General features: G+C 41.4%; 1 protein-coding gene across 1 annotated transcript in view; it reads right to left on the bottom strand.

Moving 5' to 3' along the window:
• The window catches only part of DAP (death associated protein), a 42,558-nt gene extending 25,861 nt beyond the window's left edge, over positions 1–16,697 (bottom strand). The window contains exons 1-2 of the mRNA XM_021387310.1: positions 16,540–16,697; positions 11,102–11,198 (exon numbers count right to left, since the gene is read on the bottom strand). Coding sequence (XP_021242985.1) covers positions 11,102–11,198; positions 16,540–16,594 — 152 coding nt within the window. The 5' untranslated portion in view covers positions 16,595–16,697. The remainder of the gene's footprint in view (positions 1–11,101; positions 11,199–16,539) is intronic.

The following is a 19,950-nucleotide window of genomic DNA, read 5'->3' as shown; positions in this document are numbered from 1 at the left end:
CTGCTATGAGATCGTAAATTAACACGGCTGTTGCAGTTTCTAACTTGCAACCAGGCTTAGCAAAAAAGAATTAGTCACATCAACAGAAACATGAGAGAAGGAAAAAAGTCAGCTCTGTCCTGTCACAAGACTCAAAGCTTTTCTCCTCAAGAAAGTTATCAAAAGGTAGAGATGCAGGGTTAGCAGTATCATCTGTACTATCACCTAGTACTTGATCTAGCAGCAGCATCCCCGCCTGTGGCGGGGGGGATGGAACTTGATGATCCTTGAGGCCCCCTTCCAACCCAAGCCATTCTATAATCTGTGACTCCAAAAGAACAAAACAGCTTCCCTGGTTGGCCTGGAGAGTAAACACAGGGCTCAAACTCCATTCCAATAACATCAGGTAACAACTTCTTCCTTGCTGGTGGAAGCAAGATAAAGAGGCTAATTCACATTCTGGCTGCAGCCTACATTTGAGTCATTTTATCTGTTAGCTAGCACTAAATTGTGTTAGCCTATGACCAGGGATACAAGGTGAAACTTCTAACAGAATCAGAGCTACTGCTACAGAACAGAGAGATTTAAGCATTTTACCAGCTGTCTCACTCTGTTCACAGCATAGTTTCTAACTCCACCTTTCTTTCTCTCCCCACTATCATGCCAGAGACAGGAATCTAGCAAAGATGGCCAAGTACCACATGAATATTTCAGACAGCAGCCAGACTGCCAGCCTCTCAGAAGTGTTTCGGTGTGTGAGACAATACAGAGACTACAGTGCAACTAAAGGAATCTTTATCAGTTTTTCACACTGTTGTGATATACGATCATAAAAAATTTTCTACACACACAAATCAGTTTGTTAAGAGATTTACCAGCTCATCTGATAAAGACCACATGTTCAGTATTTCCTTTTATTACCTTATATTTTCACTGGATATGCCAGCCTTGTGTTATGAAAAAGAGTAAATAAACGCATCCCACACCTCCCCTCTACCAGATTTACTGATAATCTCTATTGTATCGTTTTTATTTCATAGTACTATAGAATAATTTAGATTGCAAAGAACTTCAAAGTGACCAGTCTGATCTTCTGCTCCAAGTGCCACCACTTTGCTGCACCCAGACCTATCAATTTTTGAGTGCTTCCAAGTACCTCTTCACCAATCACGTGCTGGTGAAGAACCTTTTCCTAACCCGCAACCTGCCCCTCCCCTGAAGCAGCTCCATGCCATTCCCTCGGGCCCTGTCGCTGTCACCAGAGAGCAGAGCTCAGCGCTGCCCCTCTGCTCCCGCCTTGAGGAGCTGTATGTCACCGTGAGGCCTCTCCTCAGCCTCCTCTGCTCTGGGCTGAACATGAACCTCTTCTCATTTGTCTCTCTCTCCCGACCCTCCACCATCTTTGTAGCACTCCTCTGGACCCTAATAATTTTATACCCTTAGAAGAAAAGAATGGCTTGAATTTGCTTTCTTAAACTACTCCTTCATGTCATTTTACCACACATTTGGAGAGGTTACATTTTTACTTACTTTAATTACCTTCTTCAACTTAAAGCTAGCTACTACCAACGTGGATGTTAAAGCATCCACATTAGTACAAAAACTCACTACTGTCTATTTTCCTAAATAAGGGTACATTTGCTTTACTGCAATGACAAATATGTAACATTTTCTTAAAGGAAACTATTAGTTGGGGCTTTAAGGCCTAGAGTGCACCAACAGGCACTAAATGCTCTTAATCAGCCTCACCCAAGTCCCCATCCTTGCCCATGGGCTCCATTTCAGACATGGCCCAAGTAACTCCATGAGTCAAGTTGTGCCCAATTCTGTCCCCCGCTGCCAACAGGAGCACTAATCCCTGGGGCTAGGGTACTGTGAGGCTGGGGGTATTATGCTGCCTGTGCCACAGTACCAGCTCGAGGGCAGGTACGATGGTATCAGAACTGGGTGATTTTGATCTAGTTTCCAGCGCATACTACCATCCACACAACAAGCACTAACTTCCAGTGCTTACTTTGCTAGCACTCCCAGAGACAAGAGGCTAGATGTCTTCAGAAGGCACTTGTCACAGGAAATGCTTGTATTACACTAGCTCACAGAGATTTACTTTTAACAACGTTGAAAAAGTGCCTGTTCCCAACTACTGTGTAAGCGACGAACATCAGTTCTGATAGTTACAGCATTGTTTGTAATTACCAGTCCAGGAGTGCTACTGCAGAAGTCAATGTTTACTCTGCCAAAACTACTTCTACTGAATAGGAATTCTTCCAGGACACTGTCCCTAACATATCATTTCCAAATTATTTCAAGATGCCTAACAGCAGATGGACCACAGACCTGCATCCTAAATGAGAATTATCACACCAGGTGTGCAGTGAGGGGGCAAGAGAAGCTCACTACTGAGTAGGAAAAGTCATAAATGTCAAGTACCAAACACTGAATCATAACAACAGTTTTCTGCATAAAGATTTTTCCGGTTTCTTTATGTATACACTGGTATTTCATCTATTCCAATAATTTACGTTAAGGAAGTCAAAGTACATGAAGGATGTTCAGAAGCAAATAAAGCTTCTAAATCAAAAACATCCTTCGCAATTATCTATAGACTGATCAGTTTCACTGCAGGATTTATTTGCAAAGACTATGCTTGTTAGACTAACATGTGACACTTAAGTTTTTGATCTATATTTACCATATATTTAGTATATTTTATTTACTATTTACTTTATTTTTATATTCATATTTAACTTTTACCAAGTTGATCTCCTCAATCTTCAACTGGGAGAAAAAAAGACAAAGATCCGTACAAAATCTCTGCCAGACTCGAGGTATTGTTTTTTTTTTCTCCAGCCACTCTTATTGCCTCCCTTTTACCTATTTTGAAAGCTAAAACATAGTGTTGGATTTTTTTCCTCTTTTTAGCCAAGTTGGATTTGGCAGATCATGAATCACCAACTAACAGCACAACTCATATCTTAAAAAAAAGAGGAAATAAAAATGTGTAAATCAAATCTCCTCTTCTCTTTGCTTCAATGACCATTTTCATTCTTTCATGTGCTACAAAAGCTCAGTTCATATTTATGCAGGTGACTGTAGCCTGAAGAAAACAGGAAAGAATCATAAAATTTACGCTGCAGATTAAAGATAACGGAAGCAAATCTAAATAAATTATAGAAGATTTAAGGTGCTAACCCCAGCATTGCTACACCAAAACTGATCTCCAGGAAGCATTCCCTGGTAATTAAATCTAAAAAAGTCCAAGAAGTAAAAAAAAAAACTGTATCCTGTTTCATGTTAAAGAAAACTCCCAGCATGTCAACCTTGGAATTTCATCGTACACCGCAGCAAGAAAAGCAGCTCCTACTTAAAAGCATTATCAGCCCTAGGCGTAGAGTGCTATATATATTCTAAGGAATTAGTCCCAGAGAAACTCAAACCCATCAGAATTGAGATTTGTGTGACTCTCGCTGAAGTATTTTTTTGCTAATTGCAGTTTATTTAACAGGATGCCTCCAACCAAGCTGCAATCACTGAAATGTTACAATAAATCAGAAGGCAGCAAATCTACTGCAGTGAATGCTTTCTAAGCAAGTAATCTGCTGCAATGGAACAGCTCTCCCAGCTGCTACAGCAGACTAAATAAAACTCTGATAATAATGTAACAAGTGTTTTAGTGGTGTCTTTAATTCTCTCTCATGTGTCTCTGGCTTCTAGTACCAGGGTCCTGAGAGCAGCCGAGTGAAAACCCTTCCTATTTATCCCAACGACAGTTAAAAAAAAAAAAAAAAGATAATTCTAAAGTTTAGTATTCAAATAAACTGCTTCAGTGAGGTTGAAAAAAAAAAAACCCAAGGGAGAAGAAGGTGCTACTTGAAAAAACTAGATCCCCCCTTGGCACACATGGTGTCAATCTCACACACCTCCTACTCATTTTTAGCTCTTGGTGGCTTCACTTCCAACATAGGTTTTTGATTCTAAACAAATGAGTAGCATCTGGCTCTTTGGCAGCTTTGTCTAATAGAAATTCAGACACTTAGCTTTAGAAAGGATCCCAGAGTTGCTGAATACTTAAGTAATAACAATTTGGGCTTAGTTGGCACAATGAAAATCATTTGATTATACTGTTCGGATTTGGAGATTTTTGTGCATTATGACACCCGTGTAACACCCTCTTTCAGCACTATTTTCTACCTTCAAGCTAGCACAGGGACCTTCATCTCATGCATTACATTAGGATACCAAGAGAAAAGCACAATGCAAAATAACTGCTAACGCTATTAACTTAGATTTTACATTTTGTACAGACATGGAATGTCATGCTAAATAAACTCTGTCACTCAAACCACTACTTCCCTTCACATTCATTTTACTCTCACATATGACTAAGCTTTCTCACTTTCTTCATCACACAGAATACATATGAATACATCCCACAGACTCATTCTTTTATAATCTTCTTACACCAGCTTGGCTGACAAACCAACTCCATTCCAGTTAATTTCATAAGACAACATATGTTTCTTTGAGACTGAACAAGGTTCTCACAGAGATGGATGGTATATCTACTATTCGCTTTGAGTGGGGGAATATCAGATCTTTTCTTAGATCTTTTCACACATGCACAGAGTACTTGGAATATGAGAAGAGCTCCCCATACAATAAGATAACTAGCACTTTGATGGATTTATCAACTTACTCTTTCAAGCATCAAGAAATATGGAAGCATGTTCCTGTATGAGAATGCTTCATTAATAATCTTGTCTAGCTTCTCCTTTCCATACATGTACAGACGTTTTCACTTAAACAGAGATATTCACAAACACTTTTCTTGCTTTACAGAAGTTCCCCATTTAAAAATCAGTATTACATATGCTATTTTAGGTATTTACAATTACATGTGTAACCATACATGCATTTGATAAAGTTCAACACAGGTCATAGTGTTGTCTTGTTACTTCGCTGGGTGACTGGTCATCAGGAAAAGTTATTCTCCTGAAACAGCTGCTTGAAAATTGCTAATACTGTGTTTATGTAATTAAATTATGGATAGCTTAACTTTATTAGGCTTGAACATCTGTTAATCATAAACGCTCTACGCAAAAGATTAAGATACGAAGATGGAGAACGAGGTGGAAAAATGTGCTAAGGAAAATATCCTTACATAAAGGAGAAGAATGTAACACTTAAGAAGCTGTCCTCCTAACTGTGAATTTCAGTCCAAAATAATAAATATGAAGAGGATCGGAGGAAAAAAAATCCACAAACAACAAAATCTTTCAGAAAAATAAAGATGTTCTGAAGAAGTAGAAACTTACTTCTCTTACTGGGCTAAGTTGTTCTGCACTCTTTTTAAGACTATCACAAAAACACAATTGCAGATCTTTACAGCCTCTTTGATAGCAAAACTTCCTTTTAGCCTTTGGAATATTTAACCAAGTAAAGAAAAAATTTGAGTCACAGCAAACTCTAGTATGAAAAGAGGATAACACCCAACATTAGCTGCAGTTTGCATTTTTCCCAGAAACTGCAAGCATGGTGTTCACAGCCAGGCTGCTTTTTCCATTTCATTTCCCCCAGATATTTCTAGATTCCTCTACGGCCAACTGTCTCCAAAATTCCATACCTGAGTAATCAGAGCTCAAAGACCAAAGACATGAATAAAAGCCCTCAGGACTCACATCTACTATATCCACATAGTTCATCAAGTTTCAGTTTTCACACGGTCAAACAAAATAATACTCTCTTTGGACATCATCTTTGCATCAAGCCACCTCAGCTCACAGAGGTAACAGAATAAGGCCCCAAAAAGATCATGGGGAAAAAAAAAAGTGGTAAAAGAAATGTGAATTCTGTCAACAACAAAAAAGAAAGATATGGATACTGATGACAGATGCTCGTACATATTACCAGTTTACTCCAGCAAAGCTGCCTACGCTGATATAATAGCCCAAGGGGCCTTTTAAGGCAACAAGGTGGCACCGTCCACAGAAAAGCGTGGGTCAATCCTTGACCCATCCAGAGTTGCATAACTCCTCTCCAAAAACTAAAGTAGATGATACAGTATCTTATCTGTCCCCATCCATTTTATTTTTTCAATTCTGTACTGAGTCAATGCTCACTTTTCCAACATTCTGGCTTTACAGATATAGGGACACAAACGAAGAGGAGTTCTTTCAGATTTATGGTGGTGAACTACACATGATAAACATTAATGCGCTGTTCATTCTGAGTACGTATGGAAGTAGAGTTGCCCATTCTTGTGGTTTGGTTTCTAAGTTTAACAATCTGTAAATTGTCTTTTTTTTTAACCTGTTTGGAACTTCCAAGGTTTTCTTCCTTCAAGCAAGTATGGTCTCTAAAACAGACAATATTAGAACAAACTTGACTGATACATCTTCACCCGTGACATTCGTTACCTCCTACAAGCCTTGTGCGCAAGTGAACTGAATGTCAGATGATGGCATTTTCAGTTCTTGGCTATGATGAATGGCAGCTACTCTGAACCTGAAGGGTGAAGACTTCAACTCTACAGCTTCCACACCAGCTAAATAACCAGAACAGGGTAAAATGCAAGAAATAAAAATAATTTCAAAGGTTTCTATGCTCAGGGGGTTAAGAAGCATATACGCTTGTGCTAATGGCTTAGATGTATAATTACTATGTATTTTTTTAATTCTATCATAAGTTTGCATGAAGTGGGCTATTACATAGCAAAAAATTTCAGTGACAGAAGACTCCTCAGTGAAAAATGACAACAGAAATACTGCCTACAGCTTACTTATTGATGGTTCCAAGAAAGCTAATGGAGGGAAAGGAAAAACAAACTTATTTCTGAATGAAGGTATATTGCCATAGTCTAGACTTCTGAGATTTCTACTGCACTTCCCCCCCCCCCCCAAAAAAAAAGTGTAATTTAACTAGAACATTCAGACTTCAGACTCTACTGCATTTATATTCAGTAATTAAATCACTGTTATTAACCCACCGTGTATCAGAAATGAAGCAGAAGCGAATAATCTTTACTCCTGAAATCCTTGGCAGTTTATTGTTTGTTAAAATAAGAAAACGAGCCGGATATTTGCCTTATTTTTTCCTTTTAACCATCCAGATACCAATATATCTTATTATCATTTCTTCCTCTCGAGGTTCTAGAGTGACAATTAATGAAGCCCTTGCGCAAAACTGAACACTTCAAGTTATCTGCCTTTCAGTATTACAGTTAGAGTCAAATTCTGGCACAGAACTGAGAGTGATATTGCAAATCTCAGTTAAACATGCATTCTAATAGAATCTAGAATTATGAATAGCCTATTTATTCCAAATGACAACAAAGAGTCCTGAAAAATGACAGTTTCTGTTCATAAACCTACTTCTAACTGCATGGTTCACCTTCACCTTGTACCAGAACACTTGCCAACAGTCCTAAGAATAACTGTTAATCAAAACTGCAAACTCATTAAAAAACAATAATAACTGATGCATATCTGTAGCAATTACAGAAATGCAGGATAAGCAATAAGCCGTTTGATCAGAAGTTTACCCAGACTGTATACTATCTCCAACCAAGCTTATTAAAATCACTGCTGTCCTAAAGAATACAAAGGCCAAGGGCTTCACTCACACATTAAGGTTCATCACCAACATGCCGGCCACAGTGGCACTACTGGCTTTGGATTCCACAAGCACAAGTTTTTAGTTCACCTAAACCCAGCAATGCAGTTTCTCCTTTCTTCACCAAGCTCTTCTCCACAGAATCAGATCAGCCATTCCTCTTCAAGTAAAACTGTAGTGATACTATGACCGTTCAAAGCTGAGAACTATCTTACAGGAAGAGTTTAAAATTAGTACAAGACCATCTCACCACGTTATTTTAAGTGATCACAAACTGCCATGATGACAAGTCAACCACAAAATGGTAGGCTGTCACCAAAATCCTATTGTAGGAAGCAGGACTGAATAAAATATTTTCAAAAGTAAATTAAAATAACTGGACTGCAAAGTGTTGAACAGTTAAGTAAAAGAAATATCAGAGATATACCTGGTGAATAGGTAGCTTTGTCATAGTACTGTTAATTACTTCAGTTATCTACATCAGCTTTATTTACACTAACTCTAGGAATACTAACCTAATGCCTTATTCTTCAAGCACACTACAAAAACGACGTTAGCCTCTCCAAAGCCACAAGTATTTCTATGAACACAAGCTGAATGCTTTCTTGTTAACCAACTATTTAGATTCCCATGCTGATGCGCAATCTTGGAAAGGATTCTCAAAGTTCCCAGGGAATTCTAGGAGAACTTGAAATTCTCTGCCACGATTTACTGCCAGCTCCACTAATTTGTCCTCAACTAATTGATGATTGAGATTAAAATAATGAGATTAAAATAATTGCTAGATCACTGTGCCCTCCCTGTGAACATACACACTATTACTCTTTATTATTTTCTCTTAAATCATTGTGAGCTGCTGGTAACACATGCTAAGAGCTGCTTGAAGGCCTGTTTGCATTTTTGGCTCTGAATGCAACAGGGAGTACAGATTGCATCATATCAACAATACTGCCTTAAAATGGTTGTCTTTAAATGGCAAAGATTGAAAATTTAACAGTAGAAAGTTAAAAACATCTGTTTAGTGAAGAGACATAAAATACCAGTAAGCAATGACAAAAAAAAATACACTGATTCCAGAGAAACCACAACGGAATGCTAGCGGCTTCTTCTACTGCAGTTGATAAACCTCTCTCCACTGGCATTAGAAATCCAAATGCTTTGGAAGGTCACCACGGACCATCAAGTGCAGAGGCACCGAATAAGGGACTGCGCCTTCCAGAATGAAAGCAGCTATGGTGCTGCAAAGCATGTTAATTTAATTCTGACAAGCAGCCTTATGTACTATGACCTTTGGAACTTGCTTATCCTGTCTATAGCTAAATAATCTCTTGCTCACATCTACAGCATGTACAGCCATCAGCTACAGAAGTATTTCTGCAGAAACCTAAAACAGGCACATTAAGCTCTTTACCCGCACAGAGAAAGGTTTCCCAGTTCTGCTAGGAAACTTAAAATTTTATAATCCATGCTGGTTTCCACCTAGGTATGCTCCTTATATTCATCCTGTCACTTTCTTTCACAAGAAGACTTAAAGAAAAAAATTCAGACTAGCATCGTTTGCATTAAAATACATGCTCAAGAATAACTATGTGCAAGTGTTTGAAAGACAGGTAATGGATAGTCTAAAACAAAAGCAAAGCAAAGAGCAGGCTTCAAGTGAATATTTTCACAATAAAATGACCAAGCTGCTAAAGCAATGGATTTTATGAGGTGCAACAGCTAACTATACCCTGGTTAATAAAGTAGCTACAAAAGACATCAAACTTTATATTTTCCTTTAAGCATTAAAATTGCTCCCGGAGACCCTTTACAATATTAACATAGGGCACATATTTGTTAGCATCTTAACTAAGGCCAGGAGGTGACTTGCTCTCCCGATCTGCTCATCATTCTATTGTCCATGCTTCTCATCGTGAATTGACCTCAGGGCGCCCAACCTGGACTCTTCACAGGTGAAACTAAACTGGAATATGTACTTTAAGGACACACCTAATATGTGCCGGCTTTTACTGGTCATTCAGTCCAGACTACCGAACTAACCAGTCTCCAGAACACACATACACAGTGTGAACATTAAGTAGAGGGAAGCATTGCCGAAGACAACTTTGCTTCCATCACGCCACGCTACTTGCTAAAGCAGACACAGCCACAAACACCAAGGTAAAACTTCAACTTCTCCCTACACTGTTTGACTGAGAAGGGAAAATGACAATCCTGTATAAAGAAATGATTTAAGCAGACAGCTAAACTGTACCAGAGGTTTACATCTGTGAACAAGCAATAAAAGCCTTCTTATCTGGACCCTATTGAGATTCCCTCACTAAGATGCTGGCACACCAAGGAAATGGAAGAAACAGCAGGTATAAAACATAGGCTAAATAAAAGCATGTAAACCCAAGCAAAATTTAAATTAGCCATAAAACGCGATTCCTTCCTTTGGACAAAACTCAACTGCAACATAGACTCTGTTCCAACTTACGCTCCATTAAAAAGTACAGGATGACTAATTTGGTTAATGAAGAAACAGCAGAAACTTTTGTTTTCTAACTTTTCATTTGAAAATGTTAATCAAAATTATGCTCTCCTTCTCGTAACTGTGCTACTTCTTTCCAATGCAAAGTGTGACTTGGAACAAATTAGTCAGTTTTCATTCAGACATTTTGCAATGCTTACTTCTTCTTACCATTGTTTTAGATGTTAAATAAACATTACGTAAGTCAGCCTCGCTAAAGCACAAGAATAGTGCTCTGATTTTTTTTTTTTGCTAGGAGCAAATTGCAAGGACAAAGCAATGCTGCTAACTAGTACATAACAATTCTAGGTAAATACAGTGTTGGCTATAAAAAAAGAGCAAGTCAAGGAAAGCAGCAAAAAAAAATTAGTTCACCTTTGTATGAACATTTTGAACATACAGCTTAGTTCATTGAACCTCTCCTGCTTTCATTTCTATACAGCAGTTACTTAGCATTTTTTAAGCAGATGTAGGTCTTGGTATCCTCCACCACAAAAACAGCAGAATTCCCACCTAAAGTGGCTCATATTAACAATTTCATTCTTATTTGTCTTGACACCATATTGCCAAATACTTTACAGAGAAGGAAGTACAAACTGAACAGTAGAAGGATTCCACTAGCACGCAGCAAGAGAATCTCATATGGAGATTGACAACCTAATGCTTGCGTCCAAATGTGCCTAGCCTCTGTTTCTGCGCAGCCTGAAATGATGTTCAGAGACTTTTAGGAAAGACGATGTCTTACTTAAACTGCTTTTTTTTTTCCCCCTCTAACCTTCTCTTACCTGATAGGATCAGGTAATGGAGGCTCAGCGTGGAAAAAAATACCTGAATTTCCCAATTCTCTTCACAGAGCACATAAATTGCTTGCTTAAAATCAATTTCATAATACAAAAACAACCGTACCATTCCTTTACTATCTGCAATTAAACAAACTGCTGATAACGTTCAAGGCAATGGAAATTAGCTGTAGCTTATTCACAAAACCAAAACACTCACCTGCTGGTTTCCCAGTCTTGATCATCCTTATCTTTTTCTTCTTTGGTATCAGAACTGTGTGGGTGTTTCTGCACAATCCGCATCCCACCCGCTTTAACTGGAACAGAAATGAGAAAGACAAAACCTCACTCAAACCAGCACAAGCGAATAACAAACGCTTCATGGATGACCTCTCCACACACAGTATTTTGCGGAGTAACTTATAATAACCACTGTTTGAGAAAGGGGCCCAAACTGTTTCAACAGTGGCAAATCTGAGAAGCATATACTTCAGGACTGCATCTGCCATTCTCATTCACATCGCTGCTCATCCTGACAAGCAGCAGCTCATTTCACCACCTGCTTCCAACACTGTTTTACAATATTCAAGTCTGTTTTAACTCTTTCCCCACCTCTGTTAACTTGCAGTACTCAGAAGAAATTGACACCACAGCTTGCGTAATAATATCCAAAAGGCCACAAACTCTGAAGTTTAATACTCCCATAAAATAAGAGGGGCAGAAGAACCTCATCTGTCACTTCAAGTCAAAACTACAGCTAAAATATTATAGTAGTAATATTTATACAAAAAAGAAATCACAAGTAGTACAGTAAAGAGCAAATTTTAGGAGGACCCAATTTGCATTAAGAACAGAGCTTTTTATTTTGCAAGAACAATCATAATCACATTTCAAATCCTTGTCACAGTTCAGTTTTAGAAATGACATAATCGTGAAAAGCATCCCTTTGAAACACGGATCAATTAGTGAAAGCAAATCTTTCTGCTCCAACAGCTTGATGTGCCTCTTGTGTTGGGGGCCCCAGATCTGGATGCAGTACTCCAGGTGGGGTCTCACAGGAGCAGGGCAGAGGGGCAGAATCACCTCCCTCAACCTGCTGGCCATGTTTCTCTTGATGCAACCCAGGATGCAGTTGGCCTTCTGGGCTGCAAGCAAATACTGCTGGCTCACGCTGAGCCTTTCATTACCCAACATCCCCAAATCTTTCTCCTCAGGGCTGCTCTCAAACCATATTCCACCCAACCTGTATCCGTGCTTGGATATAAGAGGATGCATCACAGCAAACTGGGAGAGTTCCATTCCAGTCAGTAACCGCATCAGAAAACCACTACAGCACTCAGTAGTCAATAAAAACACCCACAGACAGGCTGCTTCGTGCTCTATGCCTACACAAGCGGAAGGTCCATGGGCAGCTTCAGCAGAGATGGCACACTGAGTGAGCACAGCACCAGGGCACACAAGTGCATGACTCGCAGGGAGATGAAGCACCTTGCTGTTGTGGTTAGGGGAGCTGGGACTTCTGACAGCCCCTTGCTACCCAACTACAGAGAGATTAAAGGTCAGTGGATCAGTGCTAATCTCTGAAGACTAGAAACAGGGTAGGTTCTTAGTTCTTAACTTAGTTCTTCAGAGCAGCAATGAAACAGACACTCCTGCACTAAGTTTTACAGCCTGCATCAGGGAAGGCAGAGAACGTAATCAATTCCAAGGAAAAGTGCACGTGTTTGGTCCTTGGATTTGTTAAATAGATTTTTAAGCTTCATGTAATATCTGAAAGATAGAATTTTGATTTGATAAATGACATTAAAGACAAACAACCAACAGAAAAATAAAGAACAAAATGTATTTTAGAAATTATCAAAACTACGTCCACTTATTGTGCAATAAAAAGCCACACAACACATGAACCATTTTTGCATTGTCCTCAGCATAAAACTGAAGTATTTAAACTTGTGAGACGTGTTTCACCTGGGACAGGGAAAGAGATTAGGTAACAAATAAATGGTGTTTTAGAGATGGAACAAAACAGCGTTTCTGGACAACATCTGCATGTTCCCACATTGCAGCTTTTCACCATCTAATAGAGAACCAGGTGAAACAATACCCAAGGATTTAGCTGGTCTAAAACCCCTCTCCTCTTCCATTACATATCATTCCCATTCCTGGATAAAAGTTAGGTTTAGTTATTAGTCTGTCTGCTCTCAGCTGCAGACAGGACCGTCTTGTTTATCCTATGACTGAAGCCTCCATTCTTCTTAAGGGCATGGCTACTCCGGACACCTGGAAATGCACTAAGCAACCTGTTTAATATTCAAGGTGACCTGGAATCAGTAAGCATTCTTTTATATACCCTTTCCTCCCACTGCTGTGCTCCTAGACTTCCAAAATAAATCACACCAGGCCAGAAAGCAACGGGCATCAGCAGAAACACTGCAACTGGGTGACTGCTCTGATCACGCCTCATTCAGATGGGCAACATGCAGCCCTGTGGCCTGGGGCAATCCCCTCTGGGCACACCTTCCGGTTCAGGTGAAATAACCCTGTTCAGAGCCTCCACAAATCAAGAGCACAACCAAGATCTTCAGCACCTTCCTGTTCACCTTGAGCGTAGTACTAAATATTAATAGAAAATTTATTTCTCATGAACCACATCAGTATAATGGAAGCTGTTATCGTAAGATGTATGAAAATCCGAGACCAAGAGAAACCTTAAACAAGCCTTTCTGTATGCTTAAGGGAACATACATTAGTGTCTGACAAAACAATAGAAGTAAGAGTTATTATACACCTTCATTTCATAGAAATCCTGGCTTAGAGCTATTTGTTCTAATGCAGAACTAAAGCACACCACTATTTTCATGAATCCATCGTAAAGCTTCATAAATAAACTATTACCACAATCACCTTGCTTTACTCATCCACAGTAGCTACTGGAAGAAATGAACAGCTAAAAGCATAATTACACAGCCCTTTTCAGCAGCTGCAAGCCATACAAACCTACACAGCATTGTATTACAGATGCATTGATCTTACTGACAGATATATATGAGGGCCTCAACGTAAGCTTTATTAAGTTTCAGAAAGGAGTTCAAAGCCACTTCACGTACCCTGTTACCAACCTGAGGTCTTAAGGTTTCTATTTCATTATCCTTTCTTTTTTCAAGTGTGTTCCTTGTCTTTTTTGTTTTTCCTATGGGAAAAGATCAATGCAGAGAGGAAGCTAGCAGACTGCATGCAGTCAGTGAGGGCTCCCAGGGCACATGAAATATAATCAGTTTGTCAATTCAGCTTCAATTTCATGATCCAAATCTTTCCTAACTTTTATGCATGCGATTCATACTCAGTGAGGTAAGACACCCCTAATTACAGATACAACCACAGGCAGCAAATCCACAGCTTTCAAGCTGTTAGTCAAAGAAGTTCTCCTATTTACAGTTTTGCTTTGCTAAGAACTATCCTATTTATTTAGGAATACAATTCAAACTGCATACAAGTTATCCTTTCATTTTTTTTTTTAAAGAATTCTTGACTTATTAAAGCTTCTGTGCACACAGCCATATGGCATTACATTATTATCCAAGGATCTAGAACAGCTTGGGATAGAGGATTAAAACCTAGCTTCAGTCTCTACAGTAAATATAAACTGCTATTAGTCAGCATGTTCATTGTGGATTTTCCAAGTCTTCAAAGGACAACAGATCAGAGGCACTCTCTTCTGCCAACCAGTTCAGAACCACGCTCTTCCTGGAATGACTTGAAGATTCTGTGAAACATCCGTTTCCCTCATCTCACAGACAGACTTGGCAATCCCCTTCCAAAGCTGAATTGGTGCACACTCACAGGACACCCTCAGGGTTGCTAAAGATCTTAAAAGGTAAACAGCTGAGCAAGTTCTTCAGCTCATGGGATTACACATCTAACAAAGGGAGAAAACACTGAAACACTCTGACAGCAAGGAAAACCTGTTGTATTCCAATTACAGTTTTGCACTGTACACCGTTCATTTTTAAGCTGGCCTACGGAGATTTTTAAATAACAAACCACCTGATTCAAAACACAAGCTTTGAAACAAAACCTTCAAACAAGCAACAATATAAAAAATAGAACTACAAGGCAGCCAGCTGGAAATATCCACCATTCTTCCTTCCTCCGCCTTCTGCTGATAGGTTAGGTGTGTCCTCTTGTTGCACCGATATAAAATCTCAGTCATTCCTTCACCCTGAACCAGACATTCATTTAAATCATCTCAAGGTGAGTGAATTTCAGGACCTATGGCTCCTGTTGCCTGAACCAGCTCACTGCATGGAGGTGGTCAAGGCCAGGCTGGATGGGACCCTGGGCAGCCTGAGCTGGTGGGTGGAAATTGTGCCCATAGCAGGGGGTTGGGGATGGATGGGCTTTAAGGTTCCTTCCAACCCATGCCTTTCTGTGATTCTGTGAATTCTGATGAATTTCAGCATTTCTGACTGAAACACTTGAAAAACTATTCCACTAGGAAATGCTGGAAAACATGGGAAAAGTCTGTGGTTGCAATGACTGAAATTCCCATTTTAAGAACACTGTAATCAAGACAAAGAAGAAAGAGCAGTGTGTGAAAGAACAACACTACGAGTGATGGGCCCCTGCTGCACAGAGGAGCTCCTGTTCATGGATGGAGACAGATCAATGCCACACCAAAGCTATGACTCAGCTTGGCCTGTGCCCGACCACTGCTCTGCTCATCCCTGAGCAAGCAGCACCAGGTGGAAATTGCCAGAACAGCTTCAGCCACTGAGCATCTTGTCCTGCCTCCTTCCCTACTCATCTCTAGAACTAAAGCTCATCACTGCACGGCTTCAGTCACCTCAACCTAATGCAGTACTAGAGCCACTGCACAAACACAAAAAAAGGATGTAAGGAGCACTCTGAGCTCCTGGTTTGCATTTCTGCTTGGCATGCAGGGCCTTACAGATGGCAGGGCGATTAGCTCAGGCTGCTTGTTCCCACTCCTGCGCAGTCAGGGCAGCCCTGTCAGCCCTGTGGCTGCTCCCAGAGCTTCCTCACCTTTCAAGGACAACACATGCTCACAGATGAGCATCCAGGTCAGATCCTGAAAGTGTCAACAGCAGCACCGACCAAGCCTGAAAGCATGTGCAAGCAGAGACCTTTCTGGGAAAGCCCGAATAAGAGGAGGGTGCAGGAGGAAGTGCAGCCTCTGTCGCTGAGGAAGGAGGGCTGCCAGAAAGCCAGCGAACGGCTCGGGGAAGGATGGCAAGCTGCTGGTTGAGACCTGGACGGGGCCCACGCACGCTTCCACAGCCTAAGGCACAGCAGGGGGCGGAGGCCGGCGAGCTTCTCAACAGGCAAACACGGAGCGCAAACAGAAGCAGCCTTGAACCTCCTGCCTGCGGACTTCGCTACGCGGCTACGTGGCGCCGGAGGCCTCTGCGGAGGGCCGAGCAGCCACCTCCCTCCCTCCCACCCCCGCCGCGAAGAGCCCGCGAGGCCGGGGCACAGGGGAGGCCGCCTGGACCCGGCCCCGGCCGGGTGCTGCCCCGCTGCCGGGCGCGGTGCGCCCCTCGGGCCTCCCCGCTCCTCCGCCACCGCCCCGGCCCTCCCCGAGGCCCGCCCCGAAGGCGATAAGAAAAAGAGCAGAGAGACGGGACCCGGCGGCAGTACCAGCAGGAGGGTGTCCGGCCCGGGTCTCGGCTTTCTCTTTGGGAGGCGAAGACATGTTTACCCTGACAGCGCCCACACCCCGCTCCCGCTCCCGCCGCCAGCACCGCCTGCCGCCCGCCCTGTCAACGTGGCCGCCCGCCGCCGCCGGGACGCGCCCAGAGAGGGTGGGGGCGGCAGCGGGCCCGCCCTGTCTTCTCTCGCCGCGGGGCGGCGTGTACCTGGGCCTTAAGTTCCGCTCCAAGGCGTAGGGCGAATGTTGCCAAACCACTGCCGCGCTGAAGTTGGCCTGTTGTTTTTTTTCGTCTCCCTCAAGCAATATGAAGGCGTTTTTATGCAGCTGGTGCCAGCAACAGGCTGCCTTTAAAAATTGTAGTAATCAACTGCATTACCAGCAAAGTGCAAATGCTATGTGCTGGTTTGGTTCTCTTTCATAATTTGACACAAGGAATAGAATCATGGAATCATTAAGTTTGGAAAAGGCCACTAAGATCATCAGTCCAACCATCAACCCATCATCCATGCCCAATAACTGTGTTCCTCAGTGCCACATCACATTTCTTGAACGCCTGCAGGAGGAGTGACTCCACCACCTCCCTGGGCGGCCTGTTCTAGTGCCTCCCCACTCTTTCTGAGAATTTTTTTTTCCTAATATCCAACCTCAGCGTCCCCTTGTGCAACTGAAGGCCACTACCTCTTGTCCTGTCACTGGATGCCTGAGAGAAGAGGCCGACCCCCACCTGGCCACAACCTCCTTTCAGGCAGTTGTAGAGAGTGATCAGGTCTCCCCTAAGCCTCCTCTTCTCCAGACGGAACAATCTCAGCTCCCTCAGCCACTCCTCATAAGGCCTGTGCTCCAGACCCCTCATCAGCTTTATCGCCCTTCTCTGGGCATGCTCCAGGGCCTCAATGTCTTTCTTGTAGTGAGGACCCCAAAACTGAACACAGTATTCAAGGTGCGGCCCTACCAGAGCTGACTACACCGTTTCTGTTACAAGCCAGGATGCTGCTGGCCTTCTTGGCCATTTGGGCACACTGCTGGCTCACATTCAGATGGCTGTCAGCTAACACTCACAGATCCTTTTCCGCTGTGCAGCTTGCCAGACACTCTGCCCCAAGCCTGTAGTGCTGAGTGTGAGTCCTCAAAAACTGAGCTTATGATGGTTGCAGTTGAACCTCCCAAAAGTACTGTAGCAGTACTCTATCCCAGGTATGTTACAGGGAAATTAATGTAGCTATGTATGTAGCATACCTTACTTATTTGCTGTCAGTCTTTCTAACAAATATTACCATTGCCAAAATATAAGTAATAGGTAATGGCATAGGTTTTTTTGGCAACAGATCAAAATATAATCACAACACAGTATCCTTAACAGTCTGAATGAACAAATGCTGTCAAAATGCTGTAACTAAGTCATTGCATTTTGCTGCTGTGTAATTTTATTTTCTTACATGTACAGCACTTTGAAGTCTCAGATTATGTTTTCAGTTCTGCCACCTTCTGTGTAGTCTAACACTCCAGTTCACCTTCCAGTCTTTGTCAAAGTCTATTCTGATTTTCTTTTTTCTAGAGTAGAATTATCTCCTAAATTGAGATTTTAGGATTTACTTGTCCACTTTTCTCTTGATTTGAATGAAAAGATTACACTTTTGGTTATTCTTGGTTTTTCCAGGTACATTTGGCGTGGAACTTCCTCTGCTGCTTACAGCAGTCAGTATGAATCTTTGCTTTTGCACATTTAATATAAACCAGCAACTATAGAGTTGGAATTCAAGATAACATGCTTTATGATGTTAAAAAGAAAAAAAGAACAGTTCAAAGTAATGTTTTTTTTTTTTTTCTCTGAGAATCAGTAATACAGGTAGATACTGATAGGACAAGGGGAAATGGTTTTAAACTAAAAGAAGGGAGATTTAGATTTGAGGTCAGGGGGAAATTTTTCACTGAGAGGGTGGTGAGGTGCTGGAACAGGCTGCCCAGAGAGGTTCTGAATGCCCCATCCCTGGAGGTGTTCAAGGCCAGGCTGAATGGGACCCTGGGCAGAGGAATTGATTTCTTGTCAAATCTAAGGCAGCAGGCATTCCTTCTGCTAGAGACATTGCCCTAACATTAGCAAGAATATCCTTCTTGATTATGCCAACATGCATATACAGAAGTAAGTAGTACACATTAAAAAAATGGGAGTTGTCAGCCTCTGTGTCATTTCTAACAGCGTTGTTATTTCTACCAGAATGCATAGAGGTTGACAACTATGGGCAATTGGAGAGGAAAATAAGCAAAGCATTTTCAAAATGTGGGCAGCTTCCCTCACTAAGTCAGCCACACCTGGTGTGACATCCAAATCTCAGAAGCTGGAACAAAGGCACGTCTCAAGTGGAAAACCAGTAAAGGAGAGCATCACAGGACAGGGCACTGAAGTGCAGAAGCACTGTGAGGGAAGAGTATATACATCAGACTGTTTAGAATATATAAGAGCTGTTCTGAAGACCAGAATTTCTTTTAGAATAAGAGCATTTCGGTGAAAGATTCCACAGAACACCTCTTCAATTCATAGATAAGAGCTCCTAAAAGACATCTCAAGCATCTGCAATGCTATCCAGAGCTACCAAGGAAGAGCACTTTCCAGCTACTATTAATCTTAGCTAAAATAACAAGCAGAAAGAAGCTACTTCTCTTCTGATAATGGTAGAGGCAAAACCCCAGCTTTCCATGCTCCATCCCACATTTAAAAAAATTAAAAAATAGGAAAAAGCCCTTTACAGATTTTAAAGGCTAGGTTAAAAACAAAAACAACATGTGAAGAGATTGGATCGGAGAGCATGCTAAAGCATGCCTATAAAAGCTATTTTCAGTTGCACTTGGCCCTTCACAAGACTTCTGACGATAATAGTAGGTTCTTATTTTTGTGCTCTATAGCCCAACGTATGTTCAGCAGTCTATTTTAAAAATAGGCAGTCTGTTGAACTGTGATTAGAACACCATTTATGTCTGTTTTGAAACTATTCCACAGTACCTAGCAGATGGCTACAAATTGTTGTGCTTTCACTTGGACCTGCAGCAAAGCTTCATGTTCTTTCTGAAAATGTTAAAACATGCAGAAAAGCCTTTACTGGGTTTGGGTTCAATGGGAAATTACAGTAGTGCAATCTAGAGTCACTCAGCACCTGAAAGTCAGCTAAATACTTTGCTACAACCCTCTGAACTTCTGCCATCTTTTCCAGCACACATGCATACATGTATGCTGTAAACCCCAACGAGCATGATAAATTGCGTTCACTTACAGGATGGGCAAGACTCTTTTTGGCGATGGGACAAGGGGAACTGGCCACAAACTGAAGCACAGGAAGTTCCGCACAAATGTGCATAAGAACTGCTTCACAGTGAGGGTGATGGAGCACGGGAACAGGCTGCTC

Source organism: Numida meleagris, chromosome 2 (genome assembly GCF_002078875.1).
Source record: "Numida meleagris isolate 19003 breed g44 Domestic line chromosome 2, NumMel1.0, whole genome shotgun sequence".
Lineage (NCBI taxonomy): Eukaryota > Metazoa > Chordata > Aves > Galliformes > Numididae > Numida > Numida meleagris.
Note: the sequence above shows the minus strand (reverse complement) of the source record. Positions and strands in the feature narration are given on the sequence as shown.